This window comes from Fusarium flagelliforme (assembly GCF_020744385.1).
Source record: "Fusarium flagelliforme strain FIESC 12 MPI-CAGE-AA-0113 chromosome Unknown B0J16scaffold_2, whole genome shotgun sequence".
Taxonomy (NCBI): Eukaryota; Fungi; Ascomycota; class Sordariomycetes; order Hypocreales; family Nectriaceae; genus Fusarium; species Fusarium flagelliforme.
Genome location: NW_025763504.1, coordinates 2,738,921 through 2,762,684, shown reverse-complemented (window position 1 = coordinate 2,762,684; position 23,764 = coordinate 2,738,921). Strand labels below are relative to the sequence as shown.

The 23,764-nt window shown below is 49.0% G+C and overlaps 9 protein-coding genes and 1 non-coding gene across 10 annotated transcripts; 5 read left to right on the top strand and 5 right to left on the bottom strand.

The window, feature by feature from the left end:
* Nucleotides 1-895: 895 nt before the first annotated feature.
* On the top strand, nt 896-3,196 carry B0J16DRAFT_261434 (uncharacterized protein; the record flags this gene model as incomplete). Its single annotated transcript, XM_046123275.1, has 1 exon — nt 896-3,196. One exon carries the CDS (start codon nt 896-898, stop codon nt 3,194-3,196), a length of 2,301 nt encoding a protein of 766 aa, XP_045986537.1.
* A 579-nt stretch (nt 3,197-3,775) lies between these two features.
* On the top strand, nt 3,776-4,917 carry B0J16DRAFT_361076 (uncharacterized protein; the record flags this gene model as incomplete). The annotated part of the gene is made up of 2 exons (XM_046129732.1): nt 3,776-4,034; nt 4,082-4,917. Exons 1-2 carry the CDS (start codon nt 3,959-3,961, stop codon nt 4,915-4,917), a joined length of 912 nt encoding a protein of 303 aa, XP_045986536.1. The 5' UTR covers nt 3,776-3,958.
* B0J16DRAFT_333428 (GRIM-19) lies at nt 4,773-5,853 on the bottom strand. Its single transcript, XM_046126828.1, has 4 exons — nt 5,669-5,853; nt 5,377-5,483; nt 5,172-5,324; nt 4,773-5,122 (listed from the first exon to the last, which is right to left on the bottom strand). The coding sequence occupies exons 1-4, from the start codon at nt 5,717-5,719 to the stop codon at nt 5,074-5,076; spliced, it is 360 nt and encodes a 119-aa protein (XP_045986535.1). The 5' UTR covers nt 5,720-5,853; the 3' UTR covers nt 4,773-5,073.
* A 184-nt stretch (nt 5,854-6,037) lies between these two features.
* On the top strand, nt 6,038-7,493 carry B0J16DRAFT_394606 (uncharacterized protein; the record flags this gene model as incomplete). The annotated part of the gene is made up of 2 exons (XM_046132133.1): nt 6,038-6,840; nt 6,991-7,493. Exons 1-2 carry the CDS (start codon nt 6,450-6,452, stop codon nt 7,491-7,493), a joined length of 894 nt encoding a protein of 297 aa, XP_045986534.1. The 5' UTR covers nt 6,038-6,449.
* A 397-nt stretch (nt 7,494-7,890) lies between these two features.
* On the bottom strand, nt 7,891-15,314 carry B0J16DRAFT_353864 (uncharacterized protein; the record flags this gene model as incomplete). Its single annotated transcript, XM_046129341.1, has 12 exons — nt 7,891-8,072; nt 8,121-8,251; nt 8,303-8,703; nt 8,765-9,005; nt 9,059-9,307; nt 9,355-9,610; nt 9,659-9,710; nt 10,797-11,051; nt 11,100-13,871; nt 13,917-14,354; nt 14,408-14,505; nt 14,561-15,314. 12 exons carry the CDS (start codon nt 15,312-15,314, stop codon nt 7,891-7,893), a joined length of 5,829 nt encoding a protein of 1,942 aa, XP_045986533.1.
* An 804-nt stretch (nt 15,315-16,118) lies between these two features.
* Nucleotides 16,119-18,171, bottom strand: B0J16DRAFT_282371 (WD40-repeat-containing domain protein). The gene is made up of 2 exons (XM_046123960.1): nt 17,495-18,171; nt 16,119-17,443 (listed from the first exon to the last, which is right to left on the bottom strand). Exons 1-2 carry the CDS (start codon nt 18,012-18,014, stop codon nt 16,431-16,433), a joined length of 1,533 nt encoding a protein of 510 aa, XP_045986532.1. The 5' UTR covers nt 18,015-18,171; the 3' UTR covers nt 16,119-16,430.
* A 153-nt stretch (nt 18,172-18,324) lies between these two features.
* Nucleotides 18,325-19,776, top strand: B0J16DRAFT_333422 (uncharacterized protein). The gene has a single exon (XM_046126827.1). It carries the CDS (start codon nt 18,364-18,366, stop codon nt 19,675-19,677), a length of 1,314 nt encoding a protein of 437 aa, XP_045986531.1. The 5' UTR covers nt 18,325-18,363; the 3' UTR covers nt 19,678-19,776.
* Nucleotides 19,777-20,380: 604 nt separating this feature from the next.
* B0J16DRAFT_t61 lies at nt 20,381-20,452 on the bottom strand. Its single transcript has one exon. It is a non-coding gene; the product is annotated as a tRNA-Asp (tRNA).
* Nucleotides 20,453-20,616: 164 nt separating this feature from the next.
* On the bottom strand, nt 20,617-22,327 carry B0J16DRAFT_300136 (uncharacterized protein). The gene is made up of 2 exons (XM_046124555.1): nt 21,324-22,327; nt 20,617-21,276 (listed from the first exon to the last, which is right to left on the bottom strand). The coding sequence occupies exons 1-2, from the start codon at nt 21,967-21,969 to the stop codon at nt 20,708-20,710; spliced, it is 1,215 nt and encodes a 404-aa protein (XP_045986530.1). The 5' UTR covers nt 21,970-22,327; the 3' UTR covers nt 20,617-20,707.
* A 159-nt stretch (nt 22,328-22,486) lies between these two features.
* B0J16DRAFT_411313 (uncharacterized protein) lies at nt 22,487-23,597 on the top strand (the record flags this gene model as incomplete). Its single annotated transcript, XM_046133220.1, has 3 exons — nt 22,487-22,990; nt 23,044-23,445; nt 23,502-23,597. The coding sequence occupies exons 1-3, from the start codon at nt 22,841-22,843 to the stop codon at nt 23,595-23,597; spliced, it is 648 nt and encodes a 215-aa protein (XP_045986529.1). The 5' UTR covers nt 22,487-22,840.
* Nucleotides 23,598-23,764: the final 167 nt, after the last annotated feature.

The following is a 23,764-nucleotide window of genomic DNA, read 5'->3' as shown; positions in this document are numbered from 1 at the left end:
TGACGACACACCCCTCCTATCGCAACATCTTGGGTGTCGCGTTGCATTGTTGGAGAAAACAAGCCAAACCTTAGGGTTGAGGATTGTACTTTGTTTGGCCTATTTCTTTTTTCTTTTCTTTGATAAGTCATAAGTTAAGGAAAAGAGATAGTTAAACTAAACAAAAGTTACTTTCAACTCCGTGTAAGTTGTATCGCTTGAGATTCCACATCCATACATACAACTTGACATCTATCGAATCGCATTACGTCTATTTTCCCCCAGAGATCGCGATCGCCAATCCCAGAGCCCAGAACCCACCTGCGCCACCGACTTGCAGGACGATTCGCGCCGGGATTACGTTCCAGCGCTCTCCGGATCAGCAACTGAGCGCCCCCACGTGATCACGCTACAGCGGGCAATTCGCAAGCAGTAATTTACTACAAGGAAGGAGCTGGCCCGCGCTACAGTGGTCGAGTCTAGAGCTGAGCTGTGCCAACTTAGTGCGTCACCTTTGTCACTCTTGCGCCAGCTTCCATTCCATTTTCCTTTGAAGCATCATAGCAAAGACATCAGCCACTCGGCACCAACAAACTACACTACAAAACGGAACCCTTTTTTATTCTTACAAAGAGGTTTCCATCCGATATACTGCGCACTATTGTCCATTGACGACTCGAATACGCGATCATTGAATTGCGATTTGCACGTGCGCGCTGGTGCATCCTCACTTCGCTTTATCGCGACGCTTTTTTGGCGAGGCCATGAAGACGTCGCTACATCCGCATTGTGAACGCGCCTGGCCTCAAATTCAGGCAGCCTAAAAGCCGAAACAACCAGGCTTCCCCATCATACAAAACCCCCACCTGTTCATGTATTATACTTAATCTAGGTATCTACTACCACCACATACACCATGTACGACAAAATCGTTCCCCTGGGCTCGCGCCTACACTACCCCATCACCGTCACGAAGCTCCTAAAAAAACCCGGCGATTCGATTAAGAAGCAGGAGAGCATCTTCGAATACAAGTTCCACTGGAAGCGCAGGGTCAACGAAGATGACTGGAGCGACGAAACTACATATACAGAGTTTGACAGTCCCGCCGAGGGCAAGCTCAAGCAATGGCGCATCAAGGAAGGTCAGGAGATAGCAGCCGATGTTCCGTGTCTGATGGTCGAAGAGGCTTGTGGTCACGAAGTACAAGTTCAAGGGCTCTGCAGTTTGTGTGGCGCAGACATGACCGAGATCAATTGGGCGAGCGACAACCTCGATACAGAACGCGCCATGATCAACATGAGTCATGATCAGACTGTCCTGAGGGTCAGTGAGAGCGTCGCCACAAAGGCTGAGCACGAGAACCAGAAGCGCTTACTCCGACAACGGAAACTGAGCCTTGTCGTCGATCTCGATCAAACAATCATCCATGCTTGTATCGAGCCTACCATCGGCGAGTGGCAGCGCGACCCGACAAATCCCAACCACAACGCCGTCAAAGATGTCAGGAGTTTCCAGCTCAATGACGATGGTCCTCGCGGCGTCACAAGTGGTTGCACATATTACATCAAGCTTCGACCTGGATTGATGGAATTCCTTGAGGAGGTATCTAAGATGTACGAGCTGCACGTTTACACGATGGGAACACGCGCCTACGCCCTCAATATCGCCAAGATTGTCGATCCCGACCAGAAGCTCTTTGGCAACCGCGTTATCAGTCGTGACGAGAATGGCAGCATCACCTCAAAGAGTCTGCAACGACTGTTCCCTGTCAGTACAGACATGGTCGTCATCATTGACGATCGTGCCGATGTCTGGCCCATGAACCGACCAAACCTGATCAAAGTGGTACCGTACGACTTTTTCAAGGGTATTGGAGATATTAACTCAAGTTTCCTACCTAAGCGACAAGATATCCTCCCTGTTCTAAAGCCCAAGCCCGTGGACAACAGTCCAAAGCTGGCACCAAAGGCTTCGCCCATGGATGAGATCGTGAGGATGAGTGGTGGCGACGATGCAGCTAGTCTGAAGACTCAGGCCGAGGAGCAGGAGAAGACTTTGGAGAAGCAGATCAAAGATAGGCCCTTGTTGCATATGCAGGAGGAACTTGATAAAGAAGATGAGCAGCAAGAAACCAACACCACCAGCGACTCACCATCCATCCACCACCGAAATGTCCTTGTCGATGATGACGAAGAACTTATTGCTCTTCAGGACCACCTGTCAGATTTACATACCTCCTTCTACGAAACATACGACAGACGGCGAGCGGAGCGCAGAGAGAAGGAGGAAGGTACACATCCACCTGCGCACAGCAAATCCAAGAGGAGACCATCTGTCGACGATGGTGTTGATCTGTCTATGGTGCCAGACGCAGGAGATATCCTTGACGAGCTTAAATCTAACGTATTGTCTGGTCTTGTGATCGTGTTGTCTGGTCTAGTACCTCTTGGCGTCAGAGTAGAGGATTCTGAGATCGGACTACAAGCCCAGAGTTATGGTGCTCAGGTCTTGGACACGATATCGAGACGAGTCACACATCTTGTCGTTGCATCTTCAAGACCCAGGACAAAGAAGGTGCAGCAGGCGGCCAAGATCCCTAGTATCAAGATTGTCAACCAGAACTGGCTCACCGATTGTTTGAGTCAATGGCGAAGGCTTGACGAACGACCGTATCTTTTGGAGATCCTCGAAGCTGATAGGGAAAAGGGAGGAGACGATAATACCGAAGTCACGTCCGAAGCTGAAGAGGTTGAAGATGCCCAGACGGGTCAAGAGCTTAAGGACTTTGACTGGGGAGAAGCTGAGGATGAGCTTGCCGACTTCCTGGATGATGACGAGGATGATGATGACGACGAGAGCGTTGCCGCAACAGCTACAGAGTCTGATATGGAGACTGTGGATGGGAACTCTAAGTCAACACTCAAACGCAAGGCCGACGCAGATGAATCAGACGACGACGGCACATCAAGCATAGGCGAAAGTGTCCTGGCCAAGAAGCAACGCCTGGCCAGAAACCGGGGCGCTTCCAGCCTAAGGTCAATACAGACGCCCAACGGCGATGACACAGAAGACGGCAGCCTTCCCACACCGGTGCCAACAGGCGACGAGGCGGCAGAGGATAGGGATAAGGGCCCTATCGTTAACACGGACGAGGGTCAAGATTTTGACGATGATGAGTTGGAGAGAGAATTGTTAGCGGAGTTGATGGCCAATTAGTGGCTACGGACAGAAATGAAAGCTCTCAAGAGGATGGCGTAAGGCGCTGGCTGCATAGGCATGTTTACAGCATCATAGTAAAAATTTATGTATACTCTTGTAATTGTGTTGTTCATGCAGACTAAGATGATCATTGTCCTAGAACAGAACTCTTTCAGTATGGCGAAGTGACTTATGTGGTGAAGCTTGATGTCATAACCGTAGTTTCAATGCAATTTAGATCCCACGTGAAGACGACGAGACACCAACTGGATGGATGGGAGATAGAAGGGGACACTCTTTCGACGATGGTGCCCACACGATCTTGAAGGAACTTTCCGTTTGTAAGCGAAGAACAACCTAGGCGGATGGTTCAGTTTGAAGCTTAAATCAATTACGCGCTACGGGCGATATCATCGCCGACTTGTGGTGATGAGCAGGGATGACCAACTATCCCGCACTAACACTTTTCTACCACTTACGCATACAAGCGCGATAGTAAAAGCTACTATGCAAACCCGTCCGCCATCGGTGTACAATCCTCCCGCTTCAACCACCAAGCGTCTCAAAAAGCACATATACCATGACGATATTGACTCACTTTGTAATTACGAGCTTATCAATGGAATAGACTAATAAGGCAGGTGAAATGTGTATAAGAAGGACGATTTGTCTCGTTGAATTGAGAGTGTTCCTCATCAGCTCTACTCTTCATCTCTAGACAACTACACTCTCCACAAGATTCTACCATTCTTCAGCAATAATACACTTTGTTCTATCGAAATGGTTGCCTACAGCGGCTTTGACTCTGACAAAGATGTCCCCGATCTCTCGGGCAAGGTCATTCTTGTCACAGGAGGTAACTCAAGCACTTCCTCTTCTACACCATATGTCTAACAAATCCAGGTACATCCGGCCTCGGTAGATCAGCTATCATCACCCTCGCAGCTCATAGCCCATCGCACATCTACTTCACCGGCCGCTCTTCAAGCTCTGCAGAATCTCTCATTAACGACATCTCCCCCATCCCTGCAACATTCCTCGAATGCGACCTGACTTCCATCGCGAGCATGCGCGCAGCTGCAAAGAAGTTCACACATAATCGTCTGGACATCTTCATCGCGAACGCAGGGGTCATGGCTGTTGATGGTCTTACGCAAGATGGGCTTGAACTGCAGTTTGGTGTTAACCACGTTGGTAACGCAACGCTCTTCATGTCTCTTTTACCCACCATGCTCAAAACCGCTGAAGATCCTAAGAGCGATGTAAGATTCGTGGCTCTTACTTCGCTTGGCTACGGAGGACATCCCAAGAACGGCATTATCTTTGACACCCTGCATTCGAAGCAGGAGAATATGTCCTACGGAACGTGGGGTCGCTACGGACAGAGCAAACTTGCGAATATTGTCTTTGCAAAAGAAGTTCAGAGACGATATCCCAAGATTACCAGTGTGGTTGTTCACCCGGGTGTTATTGCTACGGGGTTGGTAACCGAGTTGAGCTTCTGGAAGAGGATGCTTGTGTATGTGACCAACCCCTGGGGAATGATAACGGTTGAGCAGGGTGGGTTGAACACTGTCTGGGCTGCGACTTCTGAGGATGCGAAGAAGGATAATGGGAAGATTGCGTTCTATGAGCCTGTTGGCAAGAGCAATGCTGGTGATGCTTTATGCTTCGATGAAAAGATGGCAAAGAAGCTCTGGACATGGACCGAGGAGAAGATCGAAAGTACCAAGATGTAGATGCCCCCTCATTTTTCATCACATTTAATTCTTTCTCAGTTAGTCAGTCAATGAAATTGCGTAACCCTTTCAATTCCAGACATTGGTGCGTAACCAATTTGTCAAAACATATATACACAGCACAGCCCATCCCGCTTCCTTTCTTCTTCTTGTAGCTTAGTTTGTAGTAGGAGGAGGGGTGACAGCAAAAGTCGGCCTCACGAATCTGCTATCGTTAGTATGCAATTAATAATAGATCGAGCAATTGTACGCACCGGTCGGTGTGGTAAACCTTGGCATTGTCGCCCAAAAGCTCCTTCTCGCGCTTCTGGTCGGCCAAGTATCGTCGGACCTGATCACGGTCCTCTTCGGCCTGGAGAAGGGGAATGAGGTTGATGCGAGCCCACATCTTTTCACGGCCGAGTTCGCTATAAGCTGTCAGTTGTTGTTCAACGATGCTGCTAGTGCTGGAAAACGTACTTGGCTTCGCGCATGCCGCCGATCAGCTTGTACCAGCCGTAGCCCATAACGGCGCCCATGCCGAGGAGGAGGATACCAGGACGGAAACCCTTGGCGGGGAGGTTTCGCTAGGAAAAGAGTCAGCGTGTTGATTCGTGATGCAATTCCTCGTTTCCATTCGGTCCATCTTGTTGCGTCTCGTGTTGTAGTTCCGCCCTTCACTGCATCCCAACCAAGCCAATTGATCTCCAAAATACCCTCAAACACCACATCCCACTTCTCCCATCCTCATTGACTCCTCTGTCGAACGCACCTTGTACTGGACGGGCTCGTACCCGCCCCGAGGGGGCATATCTTGAGGCATGGTGGGCAAATCTGTCGGGCTCGGGGCCTTGTTGTATGGTTTGTCAATCCGTCCGGTCGTCTCGTTTCGTCCGTGATTCCCTCGTGCGCGGGCGGGCGAGTCTCTCGTGTCGGGTTTGCGGTTTCGGTTTCGTGAGGTGATTGATTGAAGCTGCCAAACCGAATTCCAATTGCAGCACCTGTTGTATTACGTAAGGCTACTGGGGTGAGCTTTCCCATGCCCGGGGTAAAACCGTCTACTGGTGGAAGGAGGGTTACGTAAGCGGACGAGCCAGTCAACTTGCACGGATTAGCAAGAGATGAAGACATCACCATTTATCCCATCATCATCATCATCAAGGAAATAGTGTTTTGCTGTGTTTGCTTATTTTCCGGAGCTTCTTATACTTTGGACCATTTTCTCGCCAGAGCACTTTGAGCCTTGTGATTATCACTCAAGCTCATCCTTCTCCGCCTTTGATCGGCTGCTTTGCAGAGACGACTCAATCACTATGGACTGATTAAAGGTTTTTGCTTACGGCCGCTCTCAGGAGCCAGGCTAAGCTATTCAGTACTCGAAAAGGCAGTGGTGAGGTCGTCCATACGGCTTTGTACTTCCATCCTCTCTTTTACGAACATTTGGCAAAACCGAGTGTTTGTTTCATAGACAGGATTCAGACACAAACCTGTCTACAGTATACAATCTCGACTTAACCGCAACATTCTCCGCCGTCACATCGAGAACAATCACTATGGTACATTCACAGGGAGTACTGCCACAGCCCCCAGGCAACCTCCGAGTAAACTGGGCAAATTGGACAACAGCCTGCATCCTCGTACCAGCCTCTAGCCACATCGAAGAGGTCCCAGCAAGACTCACCGATCCTATGGGCAGGCCCTGGTCATACCCTCTGAGTGCCCCTGTCATTCGTGGGACAGACGAAATGGATGCGAACTGGGTCATGGCGGCGCAACAAGTCCCAATATTTACCCAGCCATCCAGCACCTTTAACCTCCTCGAGCAGAAGTCAAACCACATACAGTTCTACATCTGGACCGCCCTCGACAGGTCAAACCGGACCTTTTGGACACCAGACCAGAGATTCGGCTGGAAACTCGGCTGGAAGCCTCTGGACATACGCGGTATTATGCGTTGGTAGCGACATATATTGCAAATGCCGTTGGAGGGAGACGGAACGGGCTCGGATGGAATCTGGCGTTTTGCTTTGTTAAGTTCGCCGTGGTGGGATTGCCCGCTCTTTGAGTATCTGTTGTGGAAGCCCGAGGGGACAGATGACCGTGATTTAAGTCGGTGGGACCCGGGCACGGTGCTTGAGAAGAGGGTTTCGCGTCATGTGGAATTGGAGCGGGAGTTCTTGAACGCATGGGAGTATGTTGCTACAGCGTTTCCGATGAGGAGGTTCTCGAACGGCGATGCTGTTTTGCCCTTAACGCAAGACTATTTTCGTGAGCAATACGGCGATGAGGCGATGAAGTGGAATCTCAACAATGAAGCTGACGGAGCTGACGGAGCTGATGAAGCTGACGAAGCCGATGAAGCTGACGAAGCCGATGAAGCCGGTAAGGTTGATGGTGCTGATGAAGTTGATGGAGCCGAGGGTCTCATGGGTCTTGCGAACGTTTCGATTCAAGATACCAATGATGTTCCCCGAGGAAGAGAAACCATCGACAGGGAGGTGGATGTACCGGTGGACCGTCATGATAACTTGGTTGATGGCAAGCGTTTGCATGATTCGTCCGATGAAGACCGGGTGGATGTGACAGAGAACCCGTAGATGTGACGAGAACTACGAGGCTTCACTATACCGGCTAGCTACTGGGTAATGGATTGTCTAGTCCTTAGTTTCTCCGTCAGGCGTCGTGTCGCCAAAGCGTGTTAAATAGACAGCGCTCCGAGTTGTGTATTATTGCCAGCATTCTTTTCTATAGATAGTGTTTAAACTATTCTATTACCGTTATCGAGCCATATGACTCCGTTAGGTGTGTGCCAGAACAATTGATCTCTAAGACTTCAGATGCCAAAATAAAGTAGCCTAAATCTAGTCTAAGCTCGCATAAGATACCCAGATTATTTCGTCTCCTATGATCTCTGCGGCCAATTCTTCTAACACATTGACGTCCGTGTGCAAGTCTTGCTTCAAAGCAGCCAATCGAGTCAGTCCGGCTTCTTCGCTATAACACCTTCTCTTCAGATCCATTTTCCCCGACCTCAACACCTTCTCGTTGAATGTCTTCCTGATCCTGCTCAATATACTTGTCCGGCCTTTTGGCAATGATGGCGTCTTTGTCCCTGATGACGATAACAGAGGGATTTTCTCGGAAGTAGGCGTCCATGTCTTCAAGCTTGCGGTTCGCTACAAAATGTCAGCAAGTAATGGTGTATCACAAGACGTATGGCTTACAGGTCTCTGGATAGAAGAAGTAGATCACGGGAAGGAAAAGGGCATTTGTAACAGTCCATACGATCCAGAAGCGCCATCCAAGGTTCTGGATACCGATGGGCGTGATTTCCACAACGATGAAGTTCGTGATCCTATATCATTCCAGTTAGTGGAAGAGGAAGATTTAAAACAAGCAGACGTACCAGTTTGTTCCTGTGGCAAGAGCAGCACCCTTTGTTCGCATAGGAAGGGAATTGACCTCAGTAGGATATAACCATGGAACACCCAACATACCCACACCAAACGAGATGAAGTAGAGGAAGAAGAATGCCACAGAAGCAGAACCCAGAGCCTCCTTCTTATCCCCAACCGCATAACGCAGAAGAATCGTGATGACAAGGAAAGAAAAGAGCTGCCCCGCGGTAGAGAGCAGCATAAGCCCTCTGCGTCCCCATCTCTCGACGAGAAGAATCGCCGCAGATGAGAACACAAGATATGACACGGCATTGCAAGCTGAGAGTAACCGAGCCATACTTTCGGTCAGACCGACGCTGTTGATTAGAACGGTGGGCATGTAGTAGCTCATGATATTGATGCCTCCGAACTTATTGGTCAGTCATATGCCAATGTAAGAACCAGGGCTCCCCGAGTTTGGGTTGTCTAACCTGCTGCATAAGTTGCGTGTTTGCACCGAGGAGTAATCGGCGGAGCGTCTTTGTATCTGATGTATCCTTGTTGCGGCGCAAGAGGATATCTTTCCATTTTATAGTGTGTGAGCGCTCGTAATCGACGCTATATTGTATCTCGTGGAGTTGAGCTGTAACAATGGGGGATGTAGTGAGTTTATCTTCTATACAAGCCAGAATCTGTGTCGCTTCTTCAGTACGTCCATGCGCAATCAACCATCTATCCATCCACAAATATCAGCAGAGGTTCTGTTCCTAAGCTTATGGACGTACCGCGGTGATTCGGGAAGCCATGGAACTGTCCCGAACAGAATGAAAATAAAGATGAATTGAAAGGCCAAAGGGAACCGCCAAGCGACAGACCCTTCAACGAAAGAGAGTCCATAGTTGATCCAATTGACAAGACAGAATCCGGCGATATTCATGGCCATTTCAAGAATAACCAGTTTCCCTCTCCACTTCGCTTGAGCAGTTTCGGTCTGCCAAATAGGTGCCGTAGCAGTATTAATACCATTCCCAATCCTACCTTGTCAGTGCCAACTCCCATCTTAAGAAGGGAGGGTACTCACCCTAAGACGATACGTCCAACAATCATTTGAGGAAGACTATAAGACGTAACTTTTATAACAGTTCCGACAGACATTATGGCCGTACCAAGAAGAATAGCCTTCTTACGACCGAGTTTCTCACCAACGGTAAAGGCAATTACTGCGCCGACGAAGCACCCTATATCGTAGATTGCTGTTACTGTAGCGAGGAGATTGGTCCTGCTTGGACCGACTAGGTTGTGAAGGCGAAGAAAGTCTTGAGTTACGACAACACCACCTGTTAAAGGGTTAGGGGATGTTCATGGTGAGTTGGTGGGAGATTTACTAAAGACGCCTTGGTCGTACCCGAACAGTGTCATGTCTGTTGCACAAGCAACCTATGAAATAGTTAGAAGAGAATCTTGGATTGTGATTGAGGTTATCTGACTGTGATCCAGAATGTAAGCCATCCTCCTCTGAACCCAAAGAAGGGCTGTTTAGCTGACGCCTTGGCCATCGTAGCAGTGAGAAGTTACAACTATCAGTTCTGAATGAAATATAAAGCCAACAATACTAATGCTCTTGGGTTCGCAGTCCAGCATGTCGATTCATATACATACATATACCTGACGTGGATATGATCACCACACCCATTTAGCCGCTTCATGCACCCCAACTCCCGAGTTATCCCCATTCTTTCCTTTTGTCCCGGTTCATCTATTCGAACGCATAAACAAGTCAAGCTTTTATTTCGCTGCCTGGATGTGTGCATGAAGCGAGCCACCTCACCTGACTTTCTTCGGTAGTCATCAACCCGAGATCTGACTTCCCTGGGACGATCGCCCTCATCGGGGCAGGACCATATGCACGGTAAGATAGAAGTAGGACGAGCTCGTTGGTTGTGGTCTGGCACTCTGGGGTTGGCAGGGTTGATCATCCTGCTCACGTGTTGTCGACACATAATGAGTTGAGCTATATAAGTACTGCAAGAGACAACCTCCTTGCTTTTGGTTCAACTGAGACCATCTTCGGATCCGCAATCGATTTAAACCAGAACAGGTATCATGAGGGGATGCTAGGGAAAAGATTGACAACAGTCACATCGGGTACATCTCCCATCAAGGAAGTGTTGCATAACATTATCATCATGTGTTTCTCTATCCATCTAGAGCATGGCATCTATGCCTAATAAGATCACAATCATTATTCATCCACGCCTCCCTCGTTTCCAAATGCCAGAGCTCATAATTAGACCAGTCACTCGCCCAATCCCCAAATGAATAACCATCGCAGTCTTACCAATATCCATATGGCAGGCGGAACAAACAGAAATAAAACATAAATAGCAAATAAAAAGCCCATTAAGGCCCGGTCCCCAAATATATGTCACCGAGAAACTTACCACTAGACATGGTAAGCTCGGCAAGAAAAGAAAATAAACGCAAATATAAATCATTGCCTAGTAGGCAAGCACATCATGCTACTGTCGGCGCTTGGCTTCCCAGTGGTAGAGGCCGATCACTAGCCGCCCCAAGACCTACCAGACCCTCACTCAGCTTCTTCGTCACAGCATCAGGGTCCGGTTCGTCTCTTCCAACGAACGTCCAGCTCTCTTCGGTATCATCGTCTTCGACATGGTCATGTTGGGCGTTGTTCTTGCCTGCCTTACGCTTAATGAGGCTCTTGGCATATTCCAGATCACGGTAGATGCACTGAATGGCGTTATCGACACCAGATTCCTACGAATTGTTAGCATTGTTGAGAGATGGAGAAACATAGAGACTTACACTGCGGATCTGTTCACCAAGAACACGAGCCTTCACAATCATGCGCTCGTTACGCGTCACTTCCCAGAGGGCTCGACCGAAACTATTGGTACCCCATTTCTTGACCCAAACTCCGACACCCAAATCCTCAACCCGAGTTGCGAAGAAGAACTGGTCGCCGAAGAAGGGACGAATGATGGTCGGGATACCAGCCCGCAGACTAGCACCTGTTGTTCCCGAACCACCGTGGTGCGCAGCAGCGTCAATTTGGCTGAAGAGCCAATCGTGTGGCGCCGACTTGATCACATGGATTTCCGGAGGCATTTCTGGTTCGTCGGGTCGAGGTTTTGACGGGTCGTCCTTAGGAGAAATGCGATCGGACCAACCCTTCGAGAGAATGCATCGCACATCGGCTTTGAGAACAGCGTCAATGACCTCCTGAGTCATCTTGGCGGGGTCCTTGACGATGATTGAACCAAAGCCGACATAGACAATCTTCTTCCCATCCGCCTTCGCCTTGGTGATAAAATCTTGCAGCTCTTGAGGCGGTTGCCAGTCATTACCGCCCTCGTCCAGGAACCAATACCCAGTGACTCTGATCCAATCCGAAAAGTCTAACGGCGGTGCAACCACGCTTGGGCTGAAGTTGTACAGGAACGGCACCTTATTGGGCTGCATCTTCTCAAGACTTGTGCTGGGAAGACCTAGAGTCTTGTTCCTCCATCGGTTCACTTGGTAGGCTGTAGCTTTCCAAAAGATGTTATCAAACATAACGTAAGTCATGTAGTTATAAGCGCCGCCCATTTTGTGCTCGGGCATAATGAATGCGTGGGGATATGCTCTTGTCCTAGTCCAAGGCATAGTGAACGCCCGAAAGTAGGGAATCCCAAGCTTTTCCGCGATGTGGATGCCTGCCATGGCCGATGGGGACTCGATCAGCAATTCAGAGCCCTCACATGCCGTGTAAGCAGAGTCTAACAAATCATCAAGCCATCCTCGGAACGTCGAATTGGCTTCTCGAAGGAAAGCCCAAGTAAACGTTCCGTTTTCGATACACAAACGCATCAGCTCACCAGGGTCTCCCTCGACTCGTGCGAACTCGATTCCATGACTCTCGATCCAGCCTTGGAACTCGGCGTGCGTCGCAATTCGGGGCTTGTGGCCCTCAGCAAGGAGACCCTTACACAAGGCGATGTAGGGCTGAACATCACCCCGTGATCCGATGGTAAGACATGTGATCTTCATTGACTTCTGCGGCTTGAATGCAAGACCCGATGAGTTGGGGTTGTCGAAGAGGATCGTAGGGGCATTTGAGACCCCAGAAGTCTCGTGCGGCAGTGTCAGTTCGTGATCGACAAACTCATCTTGTCTCGCTTCTTTTAAAGCGTCACGCTCTGCAATAGCAGCAGCAGCCTCTTCATCTTCTTGCTCCTCTTGGTCAAGTATGCCAGACTGTTGAAGGAATCGGTTGGTTTCCATGAGCTGATGCAAGGTCACTGCACAGTCATCTCGAAGGTCTTGTCGCTTAAACTCGAAGAACAACTCCTCGTGACCACGAATAACCACCGTCAGACCAGAGTAGCCAAGACGGAAACCCTTCTCTTTGTGAACATTCTCAATATCCTTCAAAGGCAGAATGAGCTTTGTTCTCGTTCCAGGGTACAAGCTGCGGAAGCAGAATGATCGGTCACTGATATAGAACTTTCCATACAGTGGCAAGACCTTGAAGATGGCACCAAAATACGTCGCGACAAGTTTCTCCGAGTCGGGGAGGGCGAAGTGTGCTCGGAATCGATCTACCGTAGTCTGCATCTTGTCATCTGTCTCCGAGTCGATGTCCTCGCCGTCGTCGTCCGTCCGAAGCTCACGAGGCTCATCGTAATGTCTGTGCTCCCCCTTCCACATTCCATGCACCTTCTCAACATATCCTAGAGACTCGGTAGCAAACATGGAGCCCATACGCTGGCTTGTACGACTCAAGTATTCGGCGAAGGCGTTGGCTCGTTGTAATGGGTAGGCTCCGATCTTGGTGATGCTATTGAGTGTTGGGGTAGTAGGACGCTGGGAATCGCCCGGTTCACCTCCCATCTCCTGTAAGAAACCTGTAGTAGCGGCATGAGGGACTCCAGGATGGCGTTCCCCATGAGCGCTGGAGTTACGAGGTGTTCGTTTGCCAGATCGGTCGCGCTTTCTCGACGCTGAGGCAGATCGTCGCATCATTGGGCTGTGGAAAACATCGCTTCCCTGAAGAATCTGACTTGCCGACGGTTCATCGTAGGAAGAAGGCGATAGGGTGGAAATGCTTGGGTTCTCGACTGACGACTGAAGGAACGAATCTTCCGAATCGTGTGCTTGCTTGGGCGTCATAGTGCCCTGTCGATGCTGGAAACTTGTCGAATGCCGTGTTCCGCTAAAGCTCCTTCGAGGGCTGTGGTCTCCCATGGAGCTTGGCACATCCATACTCTTTCTTCCGAATCGTCTGAAGCCGTCGAAACTCGATCGTGCCGCGTCCATACTTACGCGAGGGCTCAACTGACCGGGCGAACGAGGCGATACAGGTGACATAGGGGACAAGGTCGCTTTCACGGTATCTGGTAGTTTCCCGGTATGTAATTTACTGGTGCGGTGTTTGCTCGATGCCCTCGACGGCCGGCCGGAAGCAGACTTTGAGCCATGATTATCTTTACCGCCGGACTCTGCCTTCTCATCAGAGCGGCTCTCCGACGAACTCTCAATGAGAATTCTGAGAACGTTGATGGCTTCTTTGCCAAAGCTGAAGAAGGAAAAGAAGTACTACGACTGTCAGCGGTGATATCATCCAAGTCCTATGCTACATACCTCATCAATAGCGTACGTCTCGTCATTGTCTATGACGCGAATCTTGCAAGTATCCGCGAACGCGATCATCTGGGTATCCTCGATGTCCATCACGTTCTTAATTGGTAATGAGATCTTGACACTGTCGCCATCGTTGTGGCTTCGGAATATCACTCTTTGGAGACTCTTAACCCACTCCTTCGCACTCGGAGCGCTGTCGGCCTTAAACCTATATGTTCGCGAATGTGTTTCAACAACGAAATGTAGACCTTCCTTATCTTTGTCAACAATACTTGCTGATATGCCATACCGTAGATCAATCTGGCCATGAGGGAAGTAAACATCTGTCGCTGTTTTGTAATATGTTAAAACATCACCCTTGAGTCGGAACCAAAACCTTGCGTAGCTTGGGTTGCGTTTGCCACTTTTGGAGAGATATCCAGACTTGACAGCCTCATGCTGCGCATCATATTAATGACCATTACCGATGATTGGAGCTCGAGGTAACTTACCGCCTTCTTAGGAAGATATGCGTAGAAACATATGTGTTTAGAGGTAATGTACATATATCCTTGGAGAAGAACGCTCTGTAAAAGCCAGCAAGGGTATTCTGGTTGAAGTCAGCATTGCGAAGCATAGGATTGACATGCCGTTGGTCCACGAACCTTCAATGACCTGCTCATATTCGTCGAACTCGAAGATCTCCTTCAGCTTCTTTGAGAGAGCCGACGCCTCGTCGCCATCACTAGATCGGCTAACGTCCGACGATAGCCGATCAAGATCGAAGCTCGGCCGGCTTGACAAGTCTGCCTTGGCTTCCAACATTCTGCTCATGACAGGTGCTAAGCGGGCTTGTGTATCTTGACGACTTATAGAGGGTGGTGGTAGCAAGCCGCCGCTACTGTCGCCCTCATTGTCCGCCTCATCAGCGTCCTCTACAGGAGCAGATAATCGCGAAGTTTGAGACTTATGTCTGGAGCGAAGTTTAGGAAGCGCAGGTAATGAGCGCAAAAGCTTGTGGTCAGAAAGCTTTCTTCGGCGATTAGACTTTTCCTTTCCCTTGCTTGTAGGCTGTAGAATTGATGTCTGTGCAATATTCTCTTTAGCGTTTTGCTGCGAACCTTCGCCCTCCTCGTCGCTGCTCATTCCATCGAAGCGATCATTGAAGTCAACGCGAGAGCTGGCTTGCGCTATGAGCCCGTATATACTCTGGTTCATGTTCATAAACATCGGGGGCGCCTGTGTTGGCCCATTGTCTTCGTCTGCGGAGTCATCGCTTTCTCGTAGCGGTTCAGGAAACACAGTCGCCGTCGACCCTTGTCGCTGCCTCTTGTTAAGTTCATCGTGAACATGGTCCTTCAGGTCCCCCTCGCCAAAGCTGGTCTGAGGCACCGGGGCCTCATCAGCTTGGGAAGCCATTTTGGACGGTCGTGATGAGCGGGGTGACTATGGACGAGCTGCGGTCTGAGCTGTGTTTATCATGCGCGAAGACGAGAAAGCCGGGGCGCTGTAGAAAGTTTGAGGCTGTTCAAGGACGTGGGAGTTTCGTGCACGCAAAATGGTCGGCAGGCTGATCATGCAGTCGTCGAGATAATAGGTTTAGTTTGCGCCGCAAACAGCCAGCGCTTCGCTATCGCGGACAACTAGGGCTCGATGTCGCTGCAGCCCACTGTAGGATCCGGTAAATGATGATGGAGTCGATACGAGTTCACGATGCGACTGATCGGTAAGACGTCGTGAAGAGGATAGGTAAATTGGAGGTGACAAGCAAACATTCGGATCGCCAGGAAGTGAAGATAAGAATCACGGCATTCCCAATCAAGAAGGAACCTGACCCTGGGGCTGACGTCCAGGCAGGTTTAGGCCCATCTGCCTGAATCTCAGTGGGGTTTTAGGGGACGGATAGTGGACCTGACCTGCTCAGCGGTCGAGGCGCCTGGGGAAACAACTGGAGCTGTCCACTGTTGTGCGGCAGATCAAGGTTCTGATTGGTAAAATTCTTATCGATAAGAGATGACGCCAATGCCCAGCCAATGTTTCCTACCACGGTGAATCGATCACATGCAAGGATTGGTCAAGTGTTGGGATGAGCCCGAATGATGCGAATAGCGCTCTGGCCATGGTGACCATAAAGGCCCTCATTTTAAGAGAGAATCATCATCACCTGCTTTACGATAACACGTCATAACACGGTGCATGCGATACTTTTTTGTGCCTGAGTCAGTGAGACGCCACCACGTTGATTTCCTTTTCACAAAATGCTTTCTAGTGTTGAATCGAGACAAACTCAAACGTGATCTCGACTCAGCCTCGACCAAATGCCATGTGCAACGTAATTAAATGTCTAAGCCAGTATTCGACTTGCGTCGTTCTCGTACTCGTACAGGTGTTTAGCTTCGGCTCTTCACTCTAGCAAACATGTTCCGTTCTGCCGTTGCCGACACGATATAGCCCATCCTCCGGGATCCGTAGCAAACCAAAACTCCCGCTTAAATGTACATGCATGTGTTTTTACAAACATTCCCAATCCCGAGCTTACTGCCAAAAGCAAAGCTTACCACTGGATGTAGCTCCAGCAACCCAATTATGCGAAGGGTGGAAGTGAGCCACCGCTGGCACTGCTGTAATACCATCACCGTCAAGCTGACCAAGCTGACTGCCATCTGCAGCAAACACATCGACGAAGCGGTTCATGTTGCCAATAACAAACTTTTGAATACCGTCGTAAGGTCTCTTCTGCCATTGAGGCTTGAGGATAGTAACCCATCTACCAGTCTGGTTGTTGTGACGAATCTGGTGAGTAGGTTCTAGTGTAACGTCTTGACCAGTCTTCCAGGACGAGGCCTCAGAGAGATCGTAGATCTTGATGGTATCATCGTAGGAACTGGTAGCGATTTGTCCGCCGGGACTCCAGGAGGCATGCGACACAGATAGTCGCGACTCATGTTCACCAAGAAGTGCAGGGTGTCGAAGATCGCCCTTTCCTGTGATCTTTCGCAAGTCCCAGATTTTGAGGGTGCGATCCAGGGAAGCGGTCGCGAGGAGATGAGGCTGCAGGGGGTGAAGGGAGAATCCACCGATCTTCTGTTCTGACAAGTTCCAAATGTCGGCGTCTTTGGTGCGGATATCGTATTGACCCACGGCACCAGCGAGCGTCGAGAAATAAAGCAGGTTTGGCTTTGAGTCTGCCATATCGAGTGCGGAAAGGGGAAGTTCGTCATCAGGGTCTGATGGTGCCCATATTTGTACTGAAGTGCCCTTGCTCAAGTCGAGTTTTCGGATAGAAGAGTCGTAGCTGGAAGTGTACACCGAGTTCGCATCTTCGTGAGGAAAGACGAACGAAGAGATGGTGCGAGTATGCGTTTTGAAGGCAGAAATAACCGGGTCTGGTACGGCCGCATCTTCGTCGTCCTCGTCAATTTCTGGGACGGTCTGTGAAGCGTCAAAAATGCCCATGTTACCCTCTTTGTCGCCAGCAAAGACCAGAGGCTTCTCCTCGATTGGGTGAAACCCGAGGGCATATACTCGTTGCGGGGTGATCTTGATCTCTGCGGTGTACAGTTAGACAAGTAGGTTACCACCAAAAGAATGCCACTCACCATTTGGTGCCCAGTGCTCGTATAGCTTGAGATCACCGATGGTCTCGCGGAGCTCCTTGAGTCCCTTATCGGTGGTTTCCTTCACATCTTCCTCCGTAAATGTTCGCACACCAGGCTGGGCGCCGCGAACAAGACCTCTAATCCCGTTCATGCCTGCAACCCACTTCTTGCCTTCGACAGCGATGTCGTCCAAGCTCAAGTCGCCGTTCACTCGCAACTTCTTGGCTTTGGCTTCTTGTGCCACTGCCTCGGCTTCAACTTCGAGCTTCCTTTTTAGTGTATCGTTATCCGCGTCGATGCCTGCTAGACGAGAACTTTGTCGTGTAGGCCTCGCTGTCTCTCGCTTGGCGGGCGTTCTGGTCTTGGGTCTCGAGGACGTGGTTCGCTTTGGCGGCGTCGGAGCAACTTTCTTAGCGATAACAGCGACGTCGTTAAGCATCTTCTTGTTTGCCTCAATGTTCTCCAGACGTCTCCTCTCGAACGCGCTCATTGGAGCGTCGGCGCCTCGTTTGGGAGGCATCGTGGAAATCGAGATATACAAACGCTTCAAATGGAAACAATAATTTGGTGATTGTATATACGGTCGGGGTTTGCGACCAGGACAAACGAATGTGGTTGACAAATCTTTTTTTGCGCAAAGAGAAGAGAAGCAAATTCGAGGCAATCGTGAATGGTGGTGACGCAAAGCGCAAGAAACGCGACTTGATTAATTGAATTTGGCGCGAAGTCACGCGCTTCTGCCTGCTAGAGCGCGCCCCACTTCCGAGGATGAGCCGTGCGACTTGGCAGACCCAATTATCGATTTTTAGTACCAGAAATTCTCATGTGAAATTCGAGACTTCCATAAATTTTAAAGCGCAATTATAAGAATGTCTCGAAATCTATTACCATTCTTGTACCAAACGAGGACACTGCAACTGGCTTGCAGACGTCCCGCTTCAATTCTTTTCACACAAAAAGCTGGTGTGGCGACAACGTCCTGTCGACCCAGAAGATTCGATAATTCAATCCCCTTCGAATTTGACGAGGATGAGCTGGAGTCGAGTGGGAAGCCTCTTGTAGAGGAACAAGGGGAAGAAGATGCTGGCCCAGACGGTACCCTTACACCGACAGAAACCGAAATCTTTAAGAGTATTTTCGACGATATCTCTCATGCCCGGTTACGCCAAACCAAGAAGCCTGCTCAGACTGGAGATGCTCAGCCTACGCCAAAACCAACTGAATCCGATTTGGTAAAGGAGAACATGGGAAACACTCTGGTTGAGAAGGCCCGAGGCGCCAACATGGAATATCTGAAAAAGTACCCGGCTTCTCTGCGAAAAGCTGCAGAGAACGCTCTGGGCAAGTTTGAGTCTGCGCCGAAACGTCCTAAGCTGTATAACCTGGCTGAACTGGACAAGGAAGAAAAGGCTCAGGCGCGGAAATGGAAAGAGTACGAACAACGAAAGGAAAAGGAACACGAAAGGATCTCCAAGTTGATGAGAGATTGCAAGACCGATGTCGAGTTGTGGGATGTTATGGAGCGGGAGGTTTTCTCCCTTCCTGAGAAGCTGGGTATTGTCGAAGTACCAAAGACCGAGACAAGGGGACGAAAGCCCAAGAACGCACCCGCAGCACAGAAGACGAAAAAGTCAAAGTCCAAAGAGGAGATCAACGATACCAGCATTATCATGGACGTCCATGGGCACCTATATCCTCAATTACTCTCGTATGGCCTAGACCTTCTGGACAGTGCATTTGAAAAGCCCTCTATGCTGGCCTTTGATGTCTTTCCTCGAATCAAGGAACTTGGTCTCTCCTCCTACGTGCTCGGCGTATCCACACCCCTTTTCCTCAAGCTGGCTGATATTCACTGGAAGCGCTACGGCGACGGCGTGACTGCATTTGATACCCTAGATGAGATGAAACCACTCGGTATCTTCCCAACCCAACCCGATAAGCTTTTGGAAGTTGAGGAACTGGTCAATAGGATTTCCGATCACTTGCACGGTTGCACCTGGGGAGCTCAAGGTCCGTTTGTCATGGCTATGATGCAAGGACCTCCTTTTGATGCTACTCTCATGGCACGTATTGGACATATGAAGGGTATGATTGCGAAGAAGCAATTTCGCAACGAAAGGGATGCGCGAAACTTGGCGCGGGATGAAGAGGTCAAGAGCCAGTATCAAGAGGCTGTACAATAATGTTTGATGGTGTACGAATGATGGATAGATCTGTACTAAAATGTATTATATGACTTGATAGTCAAGTGTATGAATAAACATGAATGAAGCTTTACGCAGAGCGATGGCAGAGCGATGAGACCAAGGTACTTGGGTTCTAAGAAAGGGTTTTGACTGTACAATCGGACTATAAATACATGAGCCCAGACCCTTTTCGCTTACACTACGAACGTCCTCAAGAAATAAGCGATGTAAATGAACCCAAAGAACAATGTGGATGCTTTACCCTCGTACTTGATGCATTGCATCTTGGACGACGTGGAAAGGTTCAGCCTGATTTAAGAATATTCAACTTCGAGATTTGCTCATCAAACTACTTATATTTGTTATATCTCCTTTTGCAAATCTCTCTAGCATTCATTCTGTTGTTTGCAATCCGCTTTCTTTTTTCCTAAAGCATTCTAATTAGTTCTGCCGTTTATTCTATTTTGTGTCTCTGCGTTTGTGCTTATTCTTTATCCTCTTCCCCCGTCATTTCTTTTCCTTAAACCTGTACCTCGAACACCAGTCTCCCAACTCCTAGCATATATCCGAAGACCAAACAATGTTTCCATGTTTCTTGATCAAAAATTATATCATCACCCATGAATGATTGATTTTGTTAGAATTGATTTATGTAAAGAAAAATAAAAAAAGAAGGGCCTGTGTGACACAGGTGGCGGATCTCTCCCGCCGGGAATTGAACCCGGGTCTCAAGCGTGACAAGCTTGCATACTGACCACTATACTACGGAAGATGAAACGGCTGAAGCCGCTTGTAGCTGTGATTGTTGGAAAACTCAATTGCTAGTATGGTATATGTAGGATGTTAAGTCCCAGCCACTAAGTTGTGAACGCCTTTGTATTATTGCAGCTTTCGTTCACCAAGTTCCCAAGACAGGTGAAGTTTTTTTCAAATTGTGTCAATCTAATTCGAACATATCGCCAATTAATGAGAGTAACTTTGTACTATTACCATCGTTTCATGCTGATATCCAAATCAATTATTCACCCTAAGCCTCACCCCAGATCTCATCAGCGATCTCCCGAACCAACGCCAACTTCTTCTTCTCCTCATCCAAGTTAAGAGGATAGCCGCTCTCGTGAGTACTAAATCCACACTGAGGGCTAACAGCCACTCTTTGAAGTGCCTCCTTCTGGGTCTCACCCATACCCTTGGCAACCCAATCCGCCGCGCTCAAAACTCTCTGCTTCATCTCCTCCTTGTCCTCCAGCTGGGGAAGCTTGGTGCTGATGACGCCGACAACGACGTTCTTGTCCTTGGGGAGGAACTGCAGAGGCTCAAAGCCGCCAGAGCGCTCGGTGTCGTATTCCAGGTAGAAAGTGTTGACGTTCAAGTTGCGGAAGAGCTTCTCAGCAATGATGTCGTACTTGCCCTCGGCGAAGTGACGGCCACCGATGAAGTTACCGCGGCAAAGGTGGATACCTGTGTGCATGTCTGAGGGGATCTTGGAGAGACTGTCGTTGTAGAGCTTGATGTAAGCATCTAGGAGATCATCGACGGTGCCAATGTTGTCGGAGTCAGCGGCCCAGCCATCACGGAACTTCTGACTGCAGAAGTCTGGTTTCGTCAGTATCGGGCTCAGCCATTTGGTCAAATAGACTTACAAGCCATGCCAGGGTCATCAAATTGGACGTTGCGCAGACCGGCCTTGTACAACATATCAAGTTCAGCCTGATAAACCTTTGCAACATCGGCAAAGTACTCCTCATCGTTCTTGTACGCCTCAGGAGTATAAGCCTTGCCCTGCTTGTAACGCATGTGGAACCAAGCAGGAGTGATCATGGTAAGCTTGATAGAGCCCCATTGCTCCTTTGGCACAAAGTGCTGTACAAGTTTCAACTCATGCAAGTTGGAGACAGACTTCTCAGCGTTGTGAGAAAGCTTGCTTCCGGCGATAACGGAGTCACCAGGCATGACCTGGCGATCCTTCTCGATCAAGCTGACCACATCGGGGTGGTAGAGACGGAAAAGACTGGCATCAGCATCTTGAAGCTGTGTAGTGCCCTCAAATTCATCCCACATCAAACCCCAGAAACGCGTGCGGTTGAATTCACCACTGGTGACAGCCTTGAAACCCAGGTCCTGCTGCATCTTGACAACATCCTTGACAGCATCTGTCTCCACAGTTTCGAGACCTGCATTCTCGGGAGTAAGACCCTTCTCGCGGATCTGCTCTCTGACGTCAAGAAGAGCTTGAGGTCGGAGCAAAGAGCCCATATGCTCAGCACGGAAAGGTTTGAGAGAAGCCATATTGATATTGATACAGATATTGTAAGACAAGAATAAAGTTAATTGAGAAAGAGACCCTTTTAAGAACTCATTCGAGTGATCTTAGAGAATGCGGGGCCAGCCATGATATAATCGTGGGGCGGGGTCCAGAAAGAGGGTAAAAAGCCGAGATCTAACGAGATCTTTAACCGTATTCATCTGTCTTTTTCCGTATTCCCGGAATGCAGCCTTAAGAGTGAGATTAACAAGAGGGGTTTTAACGACGATGGTAAGCGGCCAAGATCCAAAAAGGAGAGCTTACCCTCCATTACACTGTGTTGCATTGGCCATTGCGAGTCTATGGTTGATGCAGTTGAAGGCGCTAGTCATCGTTAAAGAATGAGGGGAACGTCATGATATTTATGCACCAAAGTTGAGAACCTTGAGGTCTTGTTTGGAAGCAAATGCCCTTGTTGATGTCCCGCGAGTCATTTCAATCATGGTTAGATTAATAAATCTCCGTCATAGGGCATCACGCAAGTGGCTGAGATGGATCCGACGAACCTATCAGCAGCTCTCCCCCAAGATCTTGTTTCAAGAAAGCTTAATACTGCGGGGAGGATCTAGTCTCGCAGTAGTTCTCAATTACCAACAATAAACATAACATGGTCTTTCATGGTTTTTTATTCTATCAAGCTCACCTTTCTCTCGATCGATAGCTCTTCTCTGTCGTGGCCTGTGGCGAAGCTAGATGTTTCTTCAGTAATGAAATACGGGGGTTGGTCTCTTCCTCACTCCCTCTCTCTTTTCCTTTCTTTCTCTTGGTCAATTGGAACCGCAGTCAATTTATTTGAAACTTACTTGTATATCGTGATTGTAAACAACTGCCATAAAGCAGGACCCAACTGCCATCATGAAGCATTTCAACTTCTTCGAAGGCACCTCGACAGGCTGCGATACCATCATACAAATGCTCAATGAAGATGATAAGAAAGTCAAAGACGAAATGACTAAGAACTGGCGAAACCACAAGCTAGAGGAGCTCAAGTTTGTCGGAACACTTGTATGCTCTCTATGACTCGCCACTATCTCTTTGCCTTCTGTTGACTCTTACAGGGCGCTCTTCTTGCCAGCTGTCTCAGCTCAACAAGTTCCTGGCCGGATGTTCTACCAAACGGCAAGTCTAAGCCGTGGCTTGTAAGAGGAATGCTATACAGCGGTCTCATACTCGCTCTCTTCTCAGTTGTCGTTGCTGGTATCCAGAGTATGAGGCTGCATCGTCTGTCGGCACATCCTGATGGTCTGGAGTTAATACGGCATAGTCTCGGCCGAAGACGTCGATCTCATAATAAAGCTTTGCCTAGTTGGCTACATGTATATGCGTGGGAGTTCAGTCTTGCCTTTCTGGTGTTGTCTGTCTTGTTTATGGTGATTGCGACGACGATCCTCATATGGAGTGCAGCTGCCTATGGACCTTGGAAGCCTGAGGGTTCGAACTGGTGGGAGGCTAACGCCAAGGTAAGTCATCTTCACCATCTACCTATGGTAGCAACACTAACAAGATAAATCTTCAGATGGCGGTGCTCTTCACGTCTGTCTTAGCGCTAGCCGTCGTATTCCTCATCCTGTCGCAAGGCGCACTGTCGAAGAGCAATTTCTTCAGGATATAGGAGCTAAGATATTCAATGCAGGTTTATTAGATTTTTCAACCTTTGTAAACGTCAATACTGTTAGAGGATTGTCGTCGTCCCACGCTGTCTTGACGCTTGAAGACAACCAAAAGCTTGTTGTATATCATTCATTTTCATTTGCTAGGCATTTGCTACTTACCTGAATA